The 15,731-nt window shown below is 37.3% G+C and overlaps 1 protein-coding gene across 1 annotated transcript in view; it reads right to left on the bottom strand.

The window, feature by feature from the left end:
• The window catches only part of LOC125237067 (irregular chiasm C-roughest protein-like), a 245,446-nt gene that overhangs the window by 68,925 nt on the left and 160,790 nt on the right, over nt 1-15,731 (bottom strand). Inside the window, exons 5-7 of the mRNA XM_048144010.1 lie at nt 3,837-3,988; nt 3,317-3,408; nt 2,684-2,792 (exon numbers count right to left, since the gene is read on the bottom strand). Coding sequence (XP_047999967.1) covers nt 2,684-2,792; nt 3,317-3,408; nt 3,837-3,988 — 353 coding nt within the window. The remainder of the gene's footprint in view (nt 1-2,683; nt 2,793-3,316; nt 3,409-3,836; nt 3,989-15,731) is intronic.

Genomic DNA, 15,731 nt, shown 5'->3' with positions numbered 1-15,731 from the left:
GCTTAGAGCCAATCAAAATTTTCCAATAACGGCCTTTTTCATTATGGCCCAAAAAAGGTGTGATACACAAGATTGGCAACAATTTGCCAAAAAAAACTAAACGGTCTGACACAGATTTTTTCATTTTTATTCAGATTCTCAAATTTCGTTCCGATTGATTAAGTTTTGAAGGAGTAAACAGTCGAGAGCGGAACCTTGATTTTAAAGATTTTTTCGCAATATCTTTTAACTGAGTTGTTCTTAATGGACATTTTTTCTTCGAAAAATCTAGTTAGTAACATTAGTATATTAAACTAGAATTCCCAAATTGAAAAGGGGGCTCCTTTCCATTTTAGCATTTTCACTCCTGTAGCGTCTTAAAGATACTGTTACCTACGTCAATATTGAACGAGTTTGGGCGCTTCCATAAGTTCTAGGAATCTTTAAAGCCGACTAATAACCTGGCCCCCTTACACCGTCACGGGCGCTTTCTTTCCATAACGGCCCTAGAAAATGAGATAATTTGATAAGGGGATTAACCCAACGTTTATTTTAGATTTTATGACCGAACTTCTCGTTTTCGTATCCCGCTAGTGTTGGGAACGATCGAGTCTTTGAAACCTCGAGACTTTTTAGACTCTAGTCACCTTTGTATTTTGGGTTATGGTTTTTTAAGGTCAATACGGGTAAATATGCCATACGGGTTTAAGCGTATCTGGCCTTTTTACTCATTATCACACGTGTTTTTGCGAGTTCATACTTAAGCTACTTACTTTACTTAATCATGACTACAAGTAATCGTATTCATCATTCTCCTTGCGTTATCCCGGCATTTGCCGTGGCTCATGGGAGCCTGGTGTCCGCTGTGACAACTAATCCCAAGATTTGGCATAGGCACTAGTTTTACGAAAGCGACTGCCATCTGACCTTCCAACCCAAAGGGTAACTAGGCCTTATTGGAATTAGTCCGGTTTCCTCACGATGTTTTCCTTCACCGAAAAGCGACTGGCAAATATCAAATGACATTTCGCACATAAGTTCCGAAAAACTCATTGGTACGAGCCGGGGTTCGAACCCGCGACCTCCGGATTGAAAGTCGCACGCCTCTTACCTCTAGGCCGCCAGCGCTTGCCTAAACACTAGTGGTAAAAAAAAAACTAGTGGTAAAAATGTATCATGAGACCGGTACTTATGTACCTATATATTACCTATGTTGGACAATTAAATGCTTTTTACTTTTTTTTTTATCGTATTAACTTTCAATAAACACTTACAATTGATTGATTGAGAGGGCAAATGTGAAGCCCAGATACACGTCTCCGTACGAGTATGACACGTTAACGTGCTCAAACAACGTATATACGTATGTTACGTATATAGGTATGTTGTAAATATTGTATATTTTAGTTTATAAGTATATAATAATGCAGCGCCCTAACAGGGTTTGTGGTAAAAGCACTGATGTCTAGTTGTAAGATCTATTGTAAACCCACAAAAGCAAGAAATAAAAAAATAAAAAAATATTTTTTTTAGAACACATACAGTCATTCATACATAATTATGACAAGGGTGCATATAAATATACGCATGCAGACTTTCTCTAAAAAAGACCTGGAGGTTCATAAATGTAATTATCAATATCGAATAGGTTAATATACTACTTAATAATATTTATTAAGTGCATATGTCGAATTTTGCAGAATTTTCTACTAGTAAATTACCAAGGTTTTGGTATTTTCAATCATGCAACACTTTTTTCGAAAACTCATCGCATTATGTTATTTTGAGTTTCAAATGATTTACGGTTATTTTAATTCGACCGGATGAATTTCCGTGATCATGATGCTTGTGATTGCTTGTGATTGCGTCGAAATATCAGGAGCTCAGCAAAAATTAAAAAGACAATCACGGTCTATATCCCGGTCGGTATAAGTCTGTTGTTGAAGACTCGATTTTTCCCAACATTAGAATCGCTTGCATAATTTTTGTATAAAACCCGAGTGGGGCAAACTGAAATTCGCGCCATATCCCGCTGGCTAAATGACTTCTTCCGTTAAAAATGGCTTTATCGCTGCGAAAAATTAGCCTCGCTTTAATTATGTTTTGTTAGTATGATAATGTTTTATTTTTAAGTAAGCTTATTCTTTCGCAGTCATTTACTTTGGTCGTTCTGAGAAGTTGAATCTTATGAATATTTGAATAGCATTTGTGTATGTGAATATTTATATTTTACAGGCTTCTAAGTTAGTAAAGCCACAGTATCACAAAATTAGATTTAGATAGAAGAAATGAGTTCATTTATTTGTATGGCGGCCGAGCGTGTCAGATTTTGTACTGAAGTTGTTACTTGCCTGTGATTTTAAATATGTCTCAGGCCCTTGAGTATTGATAAGTTTTATGTTGTTGCAATTAAATATCATGTAACGAGGCATTTTTAATGTTTTTGTTGACTTCAACTTACAAAAATTGACGCCCGAAAGCTGCAACCTGCGATTAAAGACGGACAACTCAGTGGATTTCACTGAGTTCATTTGACACGCTAAGTAGATACGTTTGCTTGATCTATGGTTTATATGACATCTGTGCACAGTATAATAAAGAGTACTATCGTACAGTAAGTCACTCCCGCTTCTCGCTGACAGTACCGCCGCTCTCGGTTACCTCACAGTAACTTTTTAAAATTATAAATACAGAATTTACTAACCTGTAGTCTAATAGAAGCAGCTCTGTATGCTCTGTCAGCTGTGTTCTGAGCTTGGCACGTGAAAGTCTGGTTGTGGTGAAACCTCCTCGGCCGTAGTCGAAGCACCGACCTGGGGTAAAAACATTCATTAGGCCGATGTGTAGTAAATATAAGTCTTCCTCTTCTTCCTCCTACCCTTATCCCATGTTATGTGGAGTCGGTGCAACATGTCCTCCTCTTCCATTCTCCCCTATCTTTCGTCATCTCAACACTCACATCTTTCTTTCTCATATCCTCTTTCACACAATCCATTCATCGTCGTTTGGGTTTACCCCTCCCTCTCCATCCAACCTTCATCTCCAACATTATTTTGCCTATATGACACTCATCCCTCTTCATTACATGACCGTACCACGCCAACCTGCAACTCTTCATCTTTTCCGTTACAGGCGCAACTTTCAAACTTCCCCAGTAAATATAACTATAGGAGGTAAATAATGTCAAAGATGCTGAGTTGGGTCCATTTCGTGATGCGCACTTATTGTTCTGTTCTATGTTTTTTGTTCTATTCTTGTGTGTACATGTACGCACGTGTTTGTGAGCGTCATGAATAAATGTATTATCTTTATCTAAATAATAATTAGTATGACTAACCTGGCAACATGCCTGCTTCCATCTGCCATCTGCTCAGTAGTATACGTGACACCTTGTGTCATCACGCCTCCATCGTGGTCCACCCACGTTATCTACGAAAGTAGAAAATATAGTAATATTATCATATACTAATATTATAAACTAGCTATTGCCCGTGGCTTCGCCCGCGTATACAGAAATACCCCTGTGAAGTTTCTAATAATCTTTTTTCCCATAAACTTTGGACCCCCCTTTCACCCCCGAGGTTAATTTTGAAAAATCCTTTCTTAGTGCTCCTCTAAACCACGGGTTCGAATCCCGGTAAGGGCATTTATTTGTGTGATGAGCACAGATATTTGTTCCTGAGTCATGGTTGTTTTCTATGTATATAAGTATGTATTTATCTATATAAGTATGTATATCGTTGCCTAGCACCCATAGTACAAGCTTTGCTTATTAGTTTGGGGCTAGGTTGATCTGGTGTCCCTCGATATGTATTTATTTTTTTATTTTATGAGCGTAAATTACTAGGACTACATACCTCAGCAGGAGGTTTTCCTCCAGTAGAAACACATTCTAGATTCACTTCTCTATCTTCAACTGCCAGTAATGTAGAGCCTTGTAGTATCTTCGGTGGTTCAGGAGGCACCAGCACAACTAGTCGCGCGTAACGGGATCTTATTGGTGGTTCGCCTGTGGACAAAAATGTTTATTATTATTTATTATCTTTAATTTTTATTTTTTTTATACCATGTCGGTGGCAAACTGGTATACGGCCCGCCAGATGGAAAGCGGTCACCGTAAGCTGGACGCCAGCAACTCAAGCAGTGTCACATGCGCGTTGCCGACCCATTAGAAACTTGTACACAAAAGGGAGTTACAAGTTCCAAGGAAGGTTCGGGTTGCCGACGACTCAAAGGACAATAGACGGAACAAATTACTTCCGTATTTCTGCCATCTCATATAAAAATCGCATTTTAAACTATACGGAATCTATATTTTTGGATGAGAGTCAGAAAAAATAAAACTTAGATAAATAATCTACAGTGTGAAGGCAATCAATTGTCAGTAAAATTGCCGTAGATAGTAGTTTTAGGCAGTCAAACTTGTACTTTATATTTTAGTAGTCGTAATTATCTTGCTTGACCTCGCTTCCATTACACTATTTCACCAACAGGAAAATGAAATCGTTCGTCCACATACTGCAAATGGCATGGCCTATACTTATTTGGTGGTAACCATTACTCTCCATATTATTTTAAGACCAGAATAACAATAAAACTGAATATCGTCCATATCGTACAGTTTTGTGGGTGACGTTAATATGAAATGCCCAAGGGCAATTCCGGTTTTTAAAACCGTTTAACGATTTGATGTTTGTTCTAATCGCCCGCTTTGATTGGTGTACGCAAAATGTAATGAATTGACACACATAAGTTTACACGTGATACTTCTTAAAAGATCTAGCTTAGGGTTAGGTATGAATAATTCACATGAATAATTAGTCTATTTGAACTTAATCATTTTTATGGTGCATTCAAAATAGAGGTAAATTGTACCTATACGCAACATCCTCTATACTAGGGGTCTTCATACGGATTTTTTTGATTGAAAAAATTGTAAGTATAATGTATAAAAACAGTAGCCGAAATGACAATCGTTGTCACTAGATTCGAAACGCGGAAGAAACGGAAGAGCGATAGAGATTGCAAAAAAAAACGGTTTTTTTTCTGGCTTGAAAAAAAAAACCGTGAAAAAAAAACAGTTTCTTTTTCTGTAGTATGTTTTTTTTTTGAAGTACGAAATCTCAAAATTTGCAAAGCAGTTATTACGTCTATACGGTTTTTTGGTCTTTATGTTAAATATTAAACGACTTTAATTTCTGGTTTTATAAAACTAACATTTACGAACTCTGTAATTAGTAGTTATCGCTATTTACTTTTGTCAACACCACCGCCTCTCTATTACGCTCCACGCCGCATCGGGGATTCCCCAATAAACGTTTGTATACTGTATGTTTATCGAATTAAAATGTACGTTATTGTTATTGAAACGTCACAAATCACGAAAAACCATTATTGTCGGATTGTTTATTCATCTGACAAAAAAAAACATATTTAGAAAAAAAAACAATGATGCCCGGATTTTTTTCATGTTTTTTTAATAATTCTGAAGAAAAAAAGTTTTTTTTTCTATTTGCAACCCTAATTTTATGCGTTTACGTTATCCGATCGACTAAAGTATACTAAAACATCAGTAACATACATGGTACTTCTACCATCTGATACGAATATACTTCACTCTCGAGAAAAAATAACAAATTTGAAAATCAGTTCAACCCAATCACTTTATCCGAATTCGGTTTTCACCGGTACTAACCGGTCTTGTTTACCCTTATTTACCGTGAAAATTGGAAATTTTAAAGCTGTATTGGCATAATGGGCATTTAATTAATTTATTACCGGACTGTGAAATAATAAAGGTTTTTACGGCGTGTCGTAAAGGAGAACGGAATAAGCTTTAATAAGTATGAATAATGAGTAATAATGACTGCAGGTGTGTGCGAACAAAAACATGGGGCTATATTTTTATTAAAGAAGGAGATTAATTGAAGTATTTTGGCATCAAAATTACATCGTCTGGACGTCTTGTGCGCCAAGAACTGTGCAAGAAAATTATGACTATTGCCATATTTCCGAGCTCATATAACCCGGCAACTTTCAAATCAGGGGTGAACAGGCATCTTCTGGGCGAGCTCACTCCATCGTAGGCCACGTCTTTGCCTTTGGGTAGTCTGTGGTCAAGAGTAAGCCCATTCATAATTTAAAAAAACATGATTGGGTGATAACTATTCAAATCACATGATTCAAATCCTCTGCCTCGTTGCTTTGTAGAGTGTGCGGCCCTGTACCATCCCCATCCTGGCTACTGTACCCAGCCGATATGACTCACCTATAGAGCGGCATTTTGAGTGTGTCATGGCCGCCGCTAGGTGAGTGTTTTTATTACTGTAATGTCCTGTACAGATGTAGTGCCAGGGGCGGCTCACTCCGCGATCCTATAGCCGAGCTACAAGTACATGCCGGTGGCCGCGAGTTCGCGGCCCATTCAGTGGAGACGACCTTCGCGTGGCGCAATAGAATTCAATGTCGACTGGCTCGCGTGCGGTCCGTTTGTTATTGTAGGTACGAATTTAGAATGGCGGCATTTTGTGAACATCAAAGGAGTGAGCCTTCTGTACTTGTACTATTATATATTCTGTGGTAGTGCGAAAAGATTTGCCTTCGAATTGTTACGGAAACGTGCGAACGTGTCATGCTACTTCAGTCAGTGTTAGTACAAGATGTACTGACATTGACTGAACTAGCATGACAAATACGAACGTTTCCGAAGGAAACCCTTTTCGCACTTAACTACATCTGTACCTATTGCTGTATTGTTGTGGTGTCTACTTTTTATTGTATGTTATACTACAGCTTTTAAGTCTTAAATAATATATAAGTACTAACCATTACGGGCCATTTATTGCCTTAAATAATCAATAAATTAAATTGAATTAAATATCTATCTGAATATCAATTTACCTGCGTCCGAATCGAACATGTCAGTGAAAACTAGACAACCTGATTTTCCCTCCCTCAGTCATGATTTGAAATAGTAAGAATTTAAAGAAGTCTACTTCAGTGTTTTTTAATCCATTTCGCAACCCTTTTACATATTGAAATACGTTGGCCACCCGTTTGCGTCATTAAAGCCAAAAAAAATAAAACAATAGACTTTTAAAATCTCTCAAAAAAAACTTCTTGTTTTTATCATCATCCTCCTTGCGTTATCCGCGTTTGCCTCATGGGGTCCCCTGTGACAACTAATCCCAAGATTTGTCGTAGGCACTAGTTTTACGAAAGCAACTGCCATCTGACCTTCCAACCCAAATGGTAACTGGGCTTTATTGGAATTAGTCCGGTTTCCTCACGATGTTTTCCTTCACCGAAAAGCGACTGGCAAAATATCAAATGACATTTCGCACACGTTTTATCCATACTAATCCATACTGATATTATAAATGGGAAAGTGTGTGTGTCTGTTTTTTTGTCAGTCTTTCACGGCAAAACGGAGGAACGAATTAACGTGATTTTAGTAAGTAGAGATAGTTGAGGGGATGGAGAGCGACATAGGCTACTTTTTGTCTCTTTCAAACCCCCCACTTCCCTAAAATGGGGGGTAGAAGTTTGTATGGAGCATTCCGAAATTTTCGAATTTAACGCGAGTGATGCCGCGGGCAAAAGCTAGTATTTATAATATAAAAATAGTTATCTTTTCTTTTTTCAAACAAATAACCAAATGACCTACAAAACTAAAGTACCTAATGGTTGATAATGGAGTTCAATATTTTGACTAAAATATTTAAGCAAAGTCGAAATCTGAAGTTTTATCATTAACTCAGCCTTATGTCAATAAATTATTTACATTGTGGGCCAAAAGCACTTACCCCCAAAGTCCCCAAAACTTATAGTTTTGCAGTAAACCTTCATAATAATTTATAATCTGTAATCCTCCCTAAAATTTACTGGCCATTAATCGGAACTACACCATGAGTTATCGAAGATTCAGGTGAAAAAAATGTATAGGTGTATAGGTATGGTCGTAGAAAATCTAATATACAATACAGTGTATCACCAACAAGTGGGCTTTTATACACGTTAAACTTTCGTGAGACATATTCACATAATTAATACGATACGATACCGGCGCGTCCCATTTTATACGTTTCAATACAGCAAGGTTATTGGTACGGTTGGTCGTGCGACCGTCGCCCTCGCAAGACACGGCGTGACAATCGCGTGGACACAGTGAGTGCAGTGTGCTTACCTTCGTTGGTCGACACAGCCACGATACCAGAACTCTACATGACAACAACTATAGCTGCGGACTGCTATGCGCCCCCCGCCCCCGTCCTATCAGCGCGCGCGCAGCGGGCGGAGCGGCGGGCGGCGCGGCCAGTTCACGGAGTTTAGCCGTCGCGTGAATCCTGAAGAGGGGCCTCCGAATTGGCCCGAAACATGTCGCAACAATAGCGATATAATAACGTGAGTACAACCGTAGATTCATTAATTAAGTGGGCTTTTTTTACAGTAACGTAATCTTACATAGTTATTTGACTTAATCATGCCCTTAATTTACTTAACAATAATAAAATTACATTTATTGTTTCATTTTTATACACTTTCTAACAAAAATGTTTTTGAAATAAAACTATGGAAACGGACTATATCGCGTATAATTAATTTACAATTTACAGTTTACAGCATTCTTGGTCAACGGGTGACTGAGTAGAAATTACAATGTGCAAAAACTGCATACAATCCCCATCCTTATTACAATGCCTCAAGGGCCTATTTTAGACATTAGCTACCTTTAGAGTAAACTTAAGTCTTAGTTTCTTATATAATTATGTTCATGTAAATAAAGATTTTATTTTAACGTTATTATAATATAATACAAATAATTACTATTTGTTTATTATGTTATGGTGCTTTTACTCATAAAAATTGCAAATGCAGTGAAAACTATGCATTTTGAATTTAGAATATGAGCGTATAATTATTATATTTCTGTACGTCATTAACGGAGGCAAAGTTATGATATTTTTAGACCCATTCACCACCTCCAATGGACTCCGTATTCAAGAATCTTGTATCATAAACAGCAAGCACTGTAAAGTGTAGCACATGATTCTATTGAAAAACGGGCAGATTCGACACCAGTTTACAAATAAGCCTTTGAAATCATTTTAGTGTTATCCTATCCGATTTGAGGTACCAGATTTGTGATATTTAATTCAGTTATACATGTTTTAAATCAATTTATTAACAACTAGCTTTTACCCGCGGCTTCGCCCGCGTAATAAAAGTATTCATTAAGATTTTCATTTGGATCCTTAGGTTTCTCTGTAGGTATATTTATCTGCGATTATTTCGATTGCACATAATACTTTTGCTTGCAATGATTGTAGAAATATTACAGATAGACCACAGCGTAGGTAATTCTATATACGCTGGGGAAACCTTTATAAACATCCCACATAGCCCGTATTTCGACACTATGATCGGTGGGTAAAAAGTACTTTTTTCTATTATCCCTTACAATTTTTTACATTTTGCTTATACTTATCGCAAACGTAATCTTCAAGCAAGCAAACAACGATCGTCTTAGAGCACATTGATTGTAAGAGACCGCCGACCGATTATCCGTATCCCTCTAATGATACCCATATTATCCGTATCCGTATCCGTATCCGTATCCGTATCCGTATCGCTATCGCTATCGCTATCGCTATCGCTATCGCTATCGCTATCGCTAACGCTATCGCTATCGCTATCCCTATCGCTATCCCTATCGCTATCCCTATCGCTATCCCTATCGCTATCCCTATCGCTATCCCTATCCCTATCCCTATCCCTATCCCTTATCAAGATGTTTAATGATATAACACTTTAAGTTCTCGCGCTTTGTACACATATTTAAAGTCACATACAGGTCGAACGCGATTAATTAACATTATTTTTACCTTTTTTCCCAACGTTTAGGCCAGGTTGCACTGGCCGTGGTCGCGGAAGACTGACGTCCCAGCAAAATGTCACCGGAGATGTAAACAACACAAAACTACCCGATACTAATTTATATAAATGTTCGGGGTAGACAAATAAATGTAATCTACCCGCTTTTAGTTAATGTTTATTTCACACCATGTTTATTTTAAAGGTAAAAATAATGTTAATTAATCGCGTTCGACCTGTATGTGACTTTAAATATATGTTTAATGATTTCTTATCAAGTGCTAAAATATAAAGTTTCATGGTTTTATATTTTATAATTAAGAAATCCCATACATCAAACTTTCAACCTCTTTTTCAACCCCTTCATCCCTTTTTTTCGAAATAAAAAGTAGCCTATGTTCTGTCTCAGGATCTAAAGATTGTCTGTTCCAAATTTCATCAAAATCGGTTGCGTGGTTTAAGCGGGAAAGCGTAACAGACAGACAGACAGACAGACAGACAGACAGACAGAGTTACTTTCGCATTTATAATATTAGTATGGATGGATAGTATGGATGGATATGGATTACCAGCTTTGCTTAGTTTTGCCATCAATCCAGGCGATCAGCGTACGATATGATTGTATTATACCAGGGGCGGCTCACTCCGCGATCCTATCGCCGAGCTACAAGTACATGCCGGTGGCCCATTCAGTGGAGACGACCTTCGCGTGGCGCAATATAATTCAATGTCGAATTTAGAATGGCGGCATTTTGTGAACATCAAAGGAGTGAGCCTTCTGTACTTGTACTATTATATATTCTGTGATTATACCATATAATACGATCCAAATTTAAACACATACATCACAAATTTAAACCTGCAGCGAAACTGTTGGGTTTTGATGACGAAGCAGCCATTCCCAACTCCAGCTAAACTTGCGATTGCGAAGATGTGAATTATTTGTTTTGTCTTTAATTTTTTATTACTTGTTTATTCTGTTATTACTAGTTTTTATAAATAAAGTTTTTGATAAGTATTATACGACCCAATATTTCACGCCATCGATCTCGCAAGTGATCTGTGTCCATGAATTTCCGTAGTTTTGCATAAAAGCAAAACTAAATGACTCATAACTCCCTACGGCCTGTAAAAGTTAACCCGTCCGAGTTAAACGTATTTCACGCGAGTACCTACCGCTCGTATTATGTGGATATGAGTGACTAGAGATTTTTAGCACCAGTGTAAAGTGATCTGTCAATGTACGAGTGACAGCCTCAGGCACACCTCGGACACTGGCGATCAAATATATGAAAGAGGCGCGTTCCTAGCCACAGTCTAAGCTCGTGTAGGTGAACGCGTACTATGCTTGTATTATGAGTGAAATATGACAGGTCGACTGTTTGCGTTTTTGACAGGCGGTAACTGTGAGGTAACCGAGAGGGCGGCATTTTTAGCGGGGAGCGGGAGTGGCCATACTGTACGATAGTACTCTTTATTATACTGTGCCTCCGGCCTAGTAGGAATAGCGCGAAATCTCAATCCGAAGGTAGCAAGTTCATCATTCGTTCGAAAATTTTCAATTTCAAATCCTGGTTCGAACAAATAAGGTTTTTGAAGGTTGTGTAAAAATATCTTTTGCCTTTGCTGGGTTCGAATCCCGGTAAGGGCATTTATTTGTATGATAAGCATAGATAGATATTTGTTCCTGAGTCATAGATATTTTCTATGTATATAAGTATGTATTTATCTATATAAGTAAGTAAGTATATCGTCACCTAGCACCCGTAGTATAAGCTTTGCTTAGTTTGGGGCTAGGTTGATCTGTGTAAGGTGTCTCCCAGTATTTATTTATTTGATGTTTTCATCCGCTTTTCGGTGAAGGAAAACTTCGCCTACTCTGACAATTTTTCGAGGTTTTAAGGTTAAATTGTTAGTAATAATTATTATTTTAATAAATAAATGAATTAATAAGTTTTCGTTCGTCGTGATTGGAAATTCAAATCTTTGAAAGATCTATCGACAATCATCGTTAGTCCTGTTCATTTTTTATTTGTCAATACAATACAATACAATACAAATACTCTTTATTGCACACCTGAATACACGAAACAACATAGCAAGTATAAACAACAACTTAAGAGGTAAAACAAGAGGCGGTCTTATCGCTAAAGAGCGATCTCTTCCAGACAACCTAGGTAGTGGAGAATAATAAATTTAACCTTGTAAGTAGGTGTACTAAATGTAGACTTAGAGGAAATCTAGCACAAACTATACTACGCAAAACAATATACTACACACATAAAAATAAAATACAATACATAAACATACAAATACATATATATAACAAATTACATGCCAGCTATAGGGGACATAAGTCTATCAAGGTATCATTGATCAATGATCAGATAAAAAGTGAAGCTTGAGAAGTATCTTAAAAGAAGTAGGAGATTGAGCGCGTCTAATATTTAGGGGTAGGGAATTCCAAAGCCGCACAGCTTGAAATGTAAAGGAGTTGTTATAGAATTGAGTTAGTCAATTTTAAGTACTAACCTGCCGGCGTAATATGCTTTCAATTCTATCACTTATCTACATGGATAAGACATCTGACACTCCACTCTCACACTGACATACTTGCCAAAGCGTGACGGATACTTTATCCACATAGATAAGCGATAAAATTGGAAATATGATACTACCACAGTATAAAACCAGTAATAATTCTTCTAACAAATTTTGTGCCGCGCGGTTTTGTCCTTGAGTAGCGCTCGCACGCAGCGAGGTTCAGCGAGTACGGAACCGGAGGATGCCGTTCACGTCAGTATGAGCGAGAGAGCCTAATACCGATCGCGCCAGACATTAACCACTGAATCGTCCTTAGACTGCGATGATACGCCGGTTGCTTCAATATTTAATAGCCCAAAGCTCGCCTAGTATTAGGAATGAATCTGGTTTTAACCGGCTCTGATTTTTCCTTTGAAGTCAGTTTTAGTTGTGTTTGTCGGACATGTTTGGCCTTTGCGTGGGAATATTATGTTTGCGAAGTGCTTTATAGGATTTTAAAGGGTTTTTTATGGATTTACCAGCCTAAGTCAAAGTTTAGACGGGTGAATGTACAAAATATATTGTACTGTCAAATTGAAGTCAAAATAGTTTACTAAAAGTGAGGCCTAATATGCTCAGCAGTGAGCGATAAATGGCTAATATGATGATGATGATGAGCAATTTACTAATAATGAAAATGACGACCAGTCTGGCGTAGTCGGTAGTGACTCTCCTGCTAAGCCGACGGTCCAGGGTACGGGTTCGAATCCCGGTAAGGTATTTTTTTTGTGTGATGATATTTAAATTGTTCCTGTCAAGGGTATTTTTATGTATACGAGTATATATTTATAATGTAATGAAAAATGATAAAAATATAATCGTGATTGTCGTTCCAAAGTAATTGATTTCAATTTTCAATTCCTATTCGGCTTGGTGTAATCAGAGATTATGGATTTAGTAGATATGTCCACCCCATACAAAAAAATGCGACCGCCTACAAGCACGGCAAATGTAGATGGCGTTACTACAAATTTCTTGTTGCCTTGAGATCACTGTTAGATGGCGTTAAGTGTCACTTTTGAGACATAAATCTTTAAAAGAATATAATGAATTTTAGGACTCGTAACGCCATGCATGTACTAGATTGAAAGTTAGTTAATATTTCGCCACCCTTTCTATCGCTTAACACAACCCATTTCATTGAAATTTTGTTAGACACATGTAATGCAATAAGTTTAAAAATTGTCTTTCAGTATTAGTATTGATGGAAGGTAACCTAAGGTTCAACATCGTACCCATCGTACCTACTAACAGCAATACTCTGTCTTAACTAACCATAGACGTTATGCTCTTGTAATAAGGATTACAAATGTACAGTGACAGTTGTCCAGTTGCATGTACCACATTGAAAGTTAGTCTAGATATATTAATATCGACAATTACAAACCGTCAGCAGATGTTGCTTTATAATATAATTAATAAATAAAGATTTTTTTGAGTGTAGGTGGATATTGTCGATTTTGGTTTCGCTCAAGAACCTTTGCGTATACGTTACAGACTAAGGTGTAAATTATCTACGCATTTTGTTATGAAAAACGATACAATATACGGCTTAAACAAAACGCGGAATATAAATACATAACAATAAATTAATAGTTTAAAAAACACTATAAAACACGCTTTTATAAATGCACGTAAAAGCCAAAAATAAATTATGGATCGTTCAAGTTGTCTCTATTTGTGAGCTGAAGTTTAAAAACTATGTGCTTTTAATTATAATATTATTTGATTGTAAAAGCGTGGGGCGCTGGAACAGGAAAGACTTTTTGTATAACTTGCTGATAAATCAAATTATGCTATGTTACGGGAAGGAGGTTACACAGATTGACGCGCTAACTGGAGTTGCAGCATGACTAGTAGGTTCTACATTAAACAGTCAAATCAATTAAAAGTCAGTGTTCAAAGTAGGTACCAGTTTGTCGAACTCGTAGCGAGGAGAGTCGACAGTCACCGACACTTAGAACGCCGCTTTTTTCCGGTAATCAAAGTACAAAAGGGGAAAGTGTCTACAGTGACAGGATGCAGAGTTCTTGTTCGTGGACGAGATATCTTTGGTTCTCTTTGGTAACCCTTAGGCGGCATATGTAAACGTTATGTTCTTATGCAACTTCATTCGCCAGGAAGTTCGGATTAGTATTTGTTTACAAGAAAGTCTTTCCTGTTCCAGCGCCCCACGCTTTTACAATCAAATATTATAATTAAAAGCACATAGTTTTTAAACTTCAGCTCACAAATAGAGACAACTTGAACGATCCATAATTTATTTTTGGCTTTTACGTGCATTTATAAAAGCGTGTTTTATAGTGTTTTTTAAACTATTAATTTATTTTATACTTTTTAGTCATTAATAATGAAATACTTTTAACATTTATACATAAATTTATTTCAAGTAGGCGAATTTTACATGCCATTTGTGGCTTAACGTGTACTTATTGCTAATTGCTACTTAATAATAACTAGCGGCTACCTTCTTATTACGGTATTATCATAAAAATGTTTATACCTAGTAAGTTATCCGTAAAAGATAGACAATATACTTAGACATGTGCCATCGCGGACTTTTTGAAGACATTAGAGAGACATACTTTCGCCATACATTATTTTGAAGCTCTCAGCTAGTGGGATTTTGTTTGACTCGATTAGAAAATATTGTCACATTTCAACTAATTCAAACAAAATTTAAGTATTTCTTTTTTGCCGAGCCCCCCTTTATTTGCTCTTAAGGGTCACAGGAAAACCATTACCCAACTTATTTTAAATACAACGTTGATCTTTCTTTTATGCGGGGGCTTCGCCCCCGAGCCCCCTTTGTTTGCTCTTAAAGGTCACAAGAAAACGGTAACCCAACTTATTTTAAATACAACGTTGATCTTTCTTTTATGCGGGGGCTTCGCCCCCGAGCCCCCCTTTTGTTTGCTCTTAAAGGTCACAAGAAAACGCTAACCCAACTTATTTTAAATACAACGTTGATCTTTCTTTCATGCGGGGGCTTCGCCCCCGAGCCCCCTTTGTTTGCTCTTGAAGTTCACAAGAAAACGCTAACCCAACTTATTTTAAATACAACGTTGATCTTTCTTTTATGCGGGGGGCTTCGCCCCCCGAGCCCCCCTTTGTTTGCTCTTAAAGGTCACAAGAAAACGCTAACCCAACTTATTTTAAATACAACGTTGATCTTTCTTTCATGCGGGGGCTTCGCCCCCGAGCCCCCTTTGTTTGCTCTTAAAGGTCACAAGAAAACGCTAACCCAACTTATTTTAAATACAACGTTGATCTTTCTTTTATGCGGGGGGCTTCGC

The sequence above is a fragment of the Leguminivora glycinivorella genome, chromosome 20 (assembly GCF_023078275.1).
Source record: "Leguminivora glycinivorella isolate SPB_JAAS2020 chromosome 20, LegGlyc_1.1, whole genome shotgun sequence".
NCBI lineage: Eukaryota > Metazoa > Arthropoda > Insecta > Lepidoptera > Tortricidae > Leguminivora > Leguminivora glycinivorella.
Note: the sequence above shows the minus strand (reverse complement) of the source record. Positions and strands in the feature narration are given on the sequence as shown.